At 31.6% G+C, this 9,637-nt stretch overlaps 1 protein-coding gene across 3 annotated transcripts in view; it reads left to right on the top strand.

Moving 5' to 3' along the window:
- The window catches only part of LOC111620284 (6-phosphofructo-2-kinase/fructose-2,6-bisphosphatase-like), an 85,199-nt gene that overhangs the window by 37,863 nt on the left and 37,699 nt on the right, over positions 1–9,637 (top strand). For all 3 annotated transcript variants that reach the window (XM_023362182.1, XM_023362181.1, XM_023362180.1), the window contains exon 10: positions 662–766. In XM_023362182.1, coding sequence (XP_023217950.1) covers positions 662–766 — 105 coding nt within the window. The remainder of the gene's footprint in view (positions 1–661; positions 767–9,637) is intronic.

The raw sequence follows: 9,637 nt of genomic DNA on the forward strand, positions 1-9,637 counted from the left end.
GGGTAAGACGACACCTGGGTAAACATTGGCAGCATTTAAACTTCTTCTAACTGACGCTCCACAGTGTACCCGAGGAAGGCCTATTAAGAAGGCCGAAAACGTTTGTACTCCAGTTAATAAGGCTAGAAATTAGTGAGAAAGGTTTTTTGCTGTTAGTCTTAGAAATTATTTTTTAAATACTTGACATTCAAAGAATGTTTTATCTTTATTAATATTGTAAAAATCTTTCTTCCACTGTATTGAATGATATCACAAAATTTATTATCACTTAAAAATCTATATTAAAGGCTGTTATTGTTTATATTATTATTTAATAGTAATTTGCATTGCTGTTAAATTTGATTTTATTTATTAATAAATCTCAAACATGGAAAATCAAGATTAAAACTTCGAAAGATGTCTTGTAAATATGAAATATTTCAATATTTAACTCTTAAATTCATATTTCTTTAATATAATCAGAAAGTTATTAAATTTAATTAATATTTTATTATTGTGATTCAAAAATAACATTACTAAATAAACTTGTATAGTTAGCAATAAGTTCTAGATTTTAAATTTGGAAAAGCTTAATTCAAATGTATAATATCATTATTATTTTAAAAGTTTTTGTTCATAGCAGGATAAATAAAAGCTTTATAAAATAAATCCTTAAATTCAGGGTATTTGTGAAGAAATGACATATGAAGAAATCAAACGAAAATATCCTAAAGAATTTGTTGCTAGAGACCAAGATAAATTTCATTATAGATATCCAAGAGGAGAGGTATTTAAATTTATATATGTTTTAATTTATTATAGTCATATGTTACAATGATGGTAATGAATTAATATATTAAACTTTTTATATGTTTTTAAAAATTAATGTTATTTATTTCTATAACAACAAATGTGCATAAAAATAATTAAATAGCATGATATATATTAAAGCAAAATTTAAAAATAATGATTAATTATTAAGTTAGTTATATATATTACCTTAAATAATAAATAAATGAATTTATTAAACTACAAAATATTGAAGAAAGGGAAACTCAATAATTTGAATGATTACGTAAAATTTGCTTCATTTGATAAAAATTAAAGATTGAATATAAAAGAAATAATTAATTTTTAATTGATGTGATAATTTTTTCATTCTATTGTGTATTATTTAAAATTTAAATGCATAATTTCAAGAAATATTCATACTCAAATGAAAGAATTATAATGCAAAATACTGTAAATAATTTACACTATAAAATAAAAATTAATAATAATAATAATAATAATAATAATAAATCATTTTTCAAGTTAATGAATCTTAACAAGATTTATAAATTTTAATTTATGAGAAAAAGATCAAAAATATAATTTTAGGAAATGCTAATATTCTTATATATTGCACCAAATTATAGCATGTGCAAAATAATCAAAAATTATTAGCTAACAGCCAATAATTTTTAATTATTTTGCACATGCTATAATTTGAAAGTGCATGAAATGCTGTAGAATGTTCTGGAATCTTTTTCTGCATTTGATTTTCTGCTTTTTTCAAAATGGTAGTAAAAGTATATGCTTTATGCCTAAGAATGTACAACTTTTACACATAAAACAAAACATTAGAAAGAAAGTTTACTGTAAACTATTTTCAAAATGAAGGAAAATCAAAATGGGCTATGTATTGCATTCTCCAATGTTTCAAGAGTGGATTACCACCACAGAGAAGAAAGGAGTCTGATAGAAAAGAAAAATTCTAATGTAAGCCAAGTTGGAAGGATTGAAAAGAAGCTTTAAAGACAGTAGCAAGGTTTCAATCCAATCTGAAGCCCTGGAACTAAAAATTTCATATAGTTGGCTCCATGAAGTATTGAAAACAAAAATACATATTTAATATCAAAAGAACCAGGTAATTCCAGACAGAATAGACATGCAAAGTTCACTAGTAAAGACAAAGTGCAGAAGGTTGTTACAAAAGTTATCTGGAAAGTTTTCATTTAAACTATGTGATATCTCTTCTACACCTGCCGATATAAAGTTTCCCAAGAAAATGAAATTTGAGGGCGAAGTTTGCTTTGGATTTTACTGAGACCAAAAAGATTGAGTCAAGCCCTAATCAGAAAATCAAGTTTTACTATCAATGTCCAGTGATATTTAAATGAATATATATGACATTGCCTGATTCCTTACATTTAAAAGAACTATTCTCAATGAATGTATATCTTCTGGCCTGATCAAGCAATTTCCCACTATGTCAACTGAATTACCTGTGACAAGGAAACATCAATTTTGTCAAAAAAGATGACAACCCTGCAAATTTGCCAGAATAGGCCATTTAAGGATTTTTGAGCAATTTTCAAGGCAGCTGTTTACAAAAAATGGATGGAAAGAAAAAACATAGATCAGCTGATCAGTTGTATAAAATGTGACCAGAGGATCGGCACCTTGTCAGGAATGACATCACCATGTCCCACTTGACACAGAAGCCATGATGGCAGTTTGATTAGAAAATAGGTCACACAAGCAGTTGTGTGAATGAACAATCAGATTCGGGATGGAGACCATGAGTTAGCAAGCAGGGACTAGGTTAACTAAACAATCGTTTATTTGTAAAGGAAAAAGAATTAGATGATATATACATTGTACTATATCGAAATAACTGACCTATATACGATAGGTGTTCACGAGAGGGAGAGAGTTTACGAGGTTCACGTGGCGATAAATACCTTTAGTTGAAGGATCTGGTTGTCACGTTCTAACTGCAAAAGTTTGTCTTTGGTAGGGTTGTTGTGCGGACAGTTCGAAAATAGACAACTTGGAGATTGGGCAATATCCGTTAGTGGGATAGGTGATATCCATTGCTGGAGGAGTCTTTGTACAGAGAATGGCTAAGGTATCTGTTAAGGAGGTCCTGAACTGGCTAACAGATTAGAGGCTCTGATGACGACTATCCTTCGGGATCAGCCGGCGATTTCTTATCTTGGGAAAACTAAATGGTGACTTCTTATCTCAGGAAGAACTAAACAGCAACTGACTCTTCGGCCGTTAATTATGCTATAAGCACGATATCACCTGGCCAAGAGGTCAGCAGGTTATGGGAATGCGTCATTTTTGCCGTTGAGAAAGTGTAAGTGGAGATTCTCTCGGGTAGTAGATGACAACAATTATTGTACAAGTATGATGACATCAACAATCGACCTTTGCTAAAATTCGGACCATCACAAAAGTACTGTCTGAAAAATGTGAACCAAAGTTGTAAACATAAACTTGCACTGCACTCCCAATGTCAAATCTACCACAACCACATTTGACAACAGGGAGATGTAGAATTACAAAAATGAAAGATAATGTACAGCTTTTCATGATCTTTTAAATGACTATTTAATTCATAGTTTTTCCCCCAAGGTAAAAATACATTATAAAGGATAACCATGTCAAAATTGGGACACTGAAAATTTCCACAAATAAAAAACCAACAGGAGATACAAAATTAACCTTAAATACTTTAAGATAGCACTTTGTGAACATTTTATAATTATGAAGTAATCCCCTTAAGTGACATTGTACTTTGATGAATGGACTTTATGACAAAGATTAGTCATAGCTTATGCAAAAGCTCATTAGTTACTTTATTTGCTACTCAAATCTATTTATATTAAAAACTTTCTTTATTTTGAACAACTTTGCTTGTTTTTCAAAAATTTGTTTAACAATTGACAAATATACAGTTCAGTTGATCAGATCTGGTGTGTTTAGCAGATTGTAATCTTTTGGAACATGGTATTAGAATTGTGACAAGTTGTGAGTATGGCCAGAACAGTGGCTTAGCAGTGTGTATCTTCAAAAAAGGCAGGAAGACATTATTTAAAGCATGTTTTTATGAAAATGTTTGCATTTATTGCCCTAGTAAGGATGAATGGTCTGCTCATCAACCACAACAGATAGTCTGTCACACTATGAGCTTCTTAGGGAACTTAGACTTTTTCTTTACCTTACAGTACAGGGAGCATCTTGATGACTAAAAGAGCTAGAGAAATTTTGAGCAGCAAGACTTTTGAAGTTGGAAAAACAATACATTTCATCATCTATCAAAACACACCATACTCAGTCAACAAACTGTGATGCAACTTGTGTGATTTATATTTCAACACTAAATTTTGTTTTGCATCTTGATCTGGAATGGTCTGTTCTTTGTAACTCCTCAATCCTGCTTGTAATTTTCTTTTTGAGTGTAGCTTTGGGACATTTTTACTTTCATTTGGCACATCTTGTAAAGAAAGGTTTGGATTTTCTTTGAACAACTGCCAAACCTTCTGTTCTTTGTTAGGATTAGAAATTCTCTGCTTTACCACTACCACCACTGCACTTCCTTTTAATAGTGGAATGTTCTTTGAAGTTTTTCAAGACTTTTGCAACTGTAGATTTTGGAATTTTTACACTCTGTATGAGTTTTTTTGCACTAAGACATATTTTAGCTATACATATGCAAAATCAATTTGCAATGTTCCATTTCTGATGTTGACAGTTATTGAGTTAAACAAAATGCTATTGTGAGTTTTTTATTTCATACATCTATCAAGTGTGTTGGGTCTACCCCTTACCAATTGGCTGCTACAATGTAGGTCTTGCTGAACCTATGATGGGCATGGAAACAAATTTTACTAGTTCTCTCAGAGTAGAAAGCGTCAAAAATGAAAAAAATATTCAAACAGCCAATATTCCAGTAGTTGTTCTCATAATAGACCTTTTCCCTTATTTTGGATTTTACAATGTTTTTTCTGAATTCAAAATTTTAATTGTATCATTAATGTAACTATAAAAAAAAGTAATAGAATTGTGTTTAAGTTTATTATTTTTATGAAAATGATTGTGAATATTCATTAAGAAAAATACACTGCTGGTCATTAAAATTGCAACACCAAGAAGGACTGATCGTACGAACGTCAAAATCATATGAAAGGAAGAAGAGGTTGGAATATGCAAATGATTAGTATTTCAGCGTATTTAGACGACGCAGAAGGGACAAACGACATCTGAAGCACTGCATAAAAGAAAAGTTGTGCAGTGGATTTTTCATTCGGAAATCACTTTGTAAGGTCGGGGTTTCATCAGAATATAGTGTTATGCCACGAATAAGAAGAAGAAATGCTTACCAGCAAGTATCGGAATTCGATAGTGGCAGGATCGTTGCCTATCGAGAGTGTGGATTATCATTCTGTAATATTGCCACTCGCACTGGTCAAAATTTATCCACTGTCATGCGAATATGGAATCGATGGATTGCTGAGGGTCTTACTGAACAGCATGCAGGATCTCAACGCCCTCCCATGACTAATGCCCGAGAGGATAGACATATTGTGAGGTCGGCCATGCAAAACTGTACAACCACATCACGGACCATTAGTCAGGAAATGAGCTTGTTTGCAGCACGTCCAGTATCTGCTCGTATGGTGTGACGACGTTTGCAGCAGCGTGGACTGTCAGCACGGCGACCATTACTTCGGCTTCCCTTGACAATGCAGCATAGAGAGAGACGGCGACTCTGGTGCACCCAACGACAAAGCTGGATACAGGAGTGGCACAATGTCGTCTTTTCAGACAAGTCCCGGTTCTGCGCGCAGCATTCTGATGGACGTATACGTGTCTGGAGGCTCCGAGGAGACCGCTCGTCACCTGCTTGCATTCGATATCAGCATAGGAGCCCTGCACCTGGTGTGATGGTATGGGCAGCCATTGGGTACACGACACGCACATCTCTAGTTCGTATCGACGGTAATTTGAACGCAGATCGGTACATTTCTGACATCTTACGTCCAGTGGTTTTGCCCTATCTTCGAGGCCTGCGAAATGTCATCTTCCAACAAGATAATGCAAGACCTCATGTTGCACGTCGTGTTCTGACCTTCCTCGATACAGAGGGTATTTGATTGTTGCCCTGGCCTGCACGGTCTCCAGATCTCTCACCAATTGAAAACATCTGGTCATGGGTTGCTGAGAGACTGGCTCGCCACCCCTCTCCTGCTAATACAGTTGATGAAGCGTGGCATAGACTTGAAGCAGCATGGAATGAGTTGCCCATTTCTGTCATCCAAGCCCAGTTTGACTCCATGCCTAACCGGATAAGGGCCGTTTTAGCTGCCAGGGGTGGCAACTGTGTCTACTAATTTCGCACCCCTGTAAACCCCAAACTGCTTGCAAATTTAATCATTTTGTCTTCATGCCTTACTGTTTATGTACAATAAATATCTTTTTTTTATTTGCTTTCCTTCTTGGTGTTGCAATTTTAATGGCCAGCAGTGTATATCAAATAAAAATATATTATCATTAGAGAAGCATCATTATAATAAAATATCTCAAATACTGCAAAGCTCTTCAGTATTTTCTTATGGATGAATAGTTTTCTTCTGCAAACATGATTCATTTGTGAAAAAATAAACTTCTCATTGTTAAGTATTTTTGCAATAAGATAATAGATTTACGACAAGTTTGCAAAAAAAAAAAAATCATCATGAATTAAGTTAATTTCTCTCTCACACAGATTGGCTAATTGAAATGCGATTTGGGAATTACACAATTATTTTAATATTATATTTCATTGTAAAGTAATATAATGTAATAATATAATATTATTTATGGATACTTGATAATATTATATGGATAGGATAGGATATTTTGTATTTTTTTTAATAATATAATCAAATAAATTCTTTTAAGCNATATTGCTTCTATTAAGTAAAATCATACAAATTTTTATATTTAAATGATTTTAAATAGTATGCTGATGCCTTATCAAAATTCATTCAAGAACAAAACATTAATCAACTTCGTGTTTGGACAAGTCAATTGAAACGTACAATGCAAACTGCTTCAGGAATAGATGCTCCTCAAGAACGTTGGAAGGCTTTGAATGAAATAGATGCAGTAAGTCTTATAATGATTATTGTTAAATTATAAATGAAAATAAACAGATACTTTGTGATTAATGATGATAAAAACTGGTCAACAGAAAACAACACACACACACTGTTAGTAATAGTGGTATTCTGTAACTGGTTTGTGTCTTGTTCTCAAATAATTTTGTTTTGACATTCTTTAAAAATACAGTGAAAACTGCTTAAATGACCACCTGCATTCAACAGGCACCTGTCAAAATGGGGAAAAATTTCTAGCACCAAATAGTTTATCCATAGAGTCTTCATATAAGTTACCTGTATTAAACAACCACCTGTGTAAAGTGATCGCAGGCATCAATTTTTGGTCTGAAACAACATACAACTGTAATAAGTGACCACTTCCATGAATATATCTGGTTGAAGCTATTGTTCAACAATGTTTTCCCCCTCCTAATATAATGAATTAGTCTAAACACTTGTTTGAACCCACCTTGGGCACTTCTCCCACGCTTGAAATTAGGTGCAGGTGTTAATGAATTAGTCTAGCAACAAAGGAAATTCATTTCAGTTTGTTCGAAATTGTTTGAAAAATGAAAGAAATGCAAAGTGATGTTAGAAGATCATATTAAAGTTATCACAACAGCAATTAGCAGTGAACTTTAACTGTGGGAAAACGAAATTGATTTTACTGTAGACTACAGTATTTTCCTTGGAAGTATAAAATATTGTACATGATATAATTAATCGGCTGATCTCATCATTTGATAAAATTTATTTTTATTTATTTATTTTGAAGCTCATATACAGTACATGTGCAATAAATAGTTTCTGTATCAACCTACCTTATTTTCATGATATTTTTAGAAAAATAATATCTAAGTAATTTTCACACACAAAATATTCAAAAAACAATAAACACATTAATGCAAAAATCAGTTTTACAGGCAACCTTCCTTTTTCGATTCCGCAATGACAATCGCGGAATATAATGAAATCGTATAATGAGAAAAAATAATAAAATCGTTTTATTATTAATTAATAATTTTTCTTATTGTACTTAAGAAAATATTAAATATTAAAAAATACAGTATTTTTAAAGTTAAAATAAGATTAAACTAACAAATACCAAAACCAAAGTGATGTAGAAATACGACGCACTTGTATATCAATGATGTAATACATGTAACTGAGAAGCGAATGAAAACAACCAAGTTGAATTAATTAAGTCAGAAAAAAGAAAGTGTGCATTATAATCAAGAAAATGCAACTATTGTATTAATCTTTAAAATATTAGTATTAAATTTGTCTTAATAAAATCATGACGACTCCTGTAAATCGAGTTATCCAATAAGAATAAAATACAATACCAATATAGCCCTATCGTTGAAAAAATTTGCTTATTTTTGCTTGCCTCAAGTTTTGCTTAGTAGAAATGGTTAAAAAGTGCACAAAATATGTACAGAAATACAATATTACAGCACCACCTGTATTGGACAACCACCTGTCTAAAAGACCACTTTTTGAAGGAACCATAGGTGGTTGCCATAGACAGGTTTTACTGTATATATATTTTTTCAAATTAATTTATCAATACAAATTAAATTTTATATGTAAAATTGTAATTTTTATTAATAAGTATAAACATTTATAATATCTATATTGTCCTTTTTTTAAAAACGTAAAGAAATGCAATAATTTAATTGATTTTTATTTATTTAGTGATGAGAAGAGTAATAAAAGATATATTAATTAGTTTGATACATAATCACTTTTTTTTTTTAATTTTTGTCTTTCAATTAATTCACTACAATATCATATTAATCATTGTAGAATGAATTATACATTTCTGTGCAGCAGAAACTTTGTAAAAGTTTTACAAATTTATTTTTGTTGATATTAAGTTGATTTGTCTGAAAAGACATATGACAATGAAATACAGTCAACTAATAAATTTTCTCAACTATATTTGGATCTATACTAAATTAAATTTTTGTCTGTATTCATACAGCATTTGTTTCATAAACTTACAAATCATTTGAAAATACTTGTGTTCTTTTGATTGATTTGCAAGACCTTAAACACGTTACCATATATTTTGTTTCATCTATTCATAAGTTTTATTTGCATTTTTATTTAATCGACAACAAAATTGCAATTTGCACAATATAAATTGCCAATATGATAGTTTCTGAGTGATGAACAATACATGAATAAACTTATAAAGAGGAGCATTCAAATTACTCAAGCAAGTTCAAAAACAAATTACTTTGATTTGTATTTAAATATCTCAAAATCATGTTTGATGTATTAATTTTATTTTAAATTAAAAATATTAAATATAAAATAAAATGAAATCATGTGAATCATAAAAGTGTAAGAATTAAGTTCATTATTTTTTAAGACTAACAGCACAAAACCTTTCTCACTAATTTCTAGCCTTATTAACTGGAGTACAAACGTTTTCGGCCTTCTTAATAGGCCTTCCTCAGGTACACTGTGGAGCGTCGGTTAGAAGAAGTTTAAATGCTGCCAATATTTACCCAGGTGTCGTCTTACCCGTGACGTCTTCGTCGATGATAGGTATACGACACCAGGGAGAAAAACTACATACTTTTGGTAAAGAAGGGAGGTGTGCAGATAGGATACTTGCTAAAGTTGGGGAAAAAAGATTTAGAGTAAGCGCGCTACGTACAGGAGATGCACAATCACCACAGGGGGAGTGACGTCATAGTTGAGGCCGTAAATATTCAACGCTACCGTAAGAA

Source organism: Centruroides sculpturatus, unplaced genomic scaffold (genome assembly GCF_000671375.1).
Source record: "Centruroides sculpturatus isolate CEXI.00-Female unplaced genomic scaffold, Cexi_2.0 scaffold4, whole genome shotgun sequence".
Lineage (NCBI taxonomy): Eukaryota > Metazoa > Arthropoda > Arachnida > Scorpiones > Buthidae > Centruroides > Centruroides sculpturatus.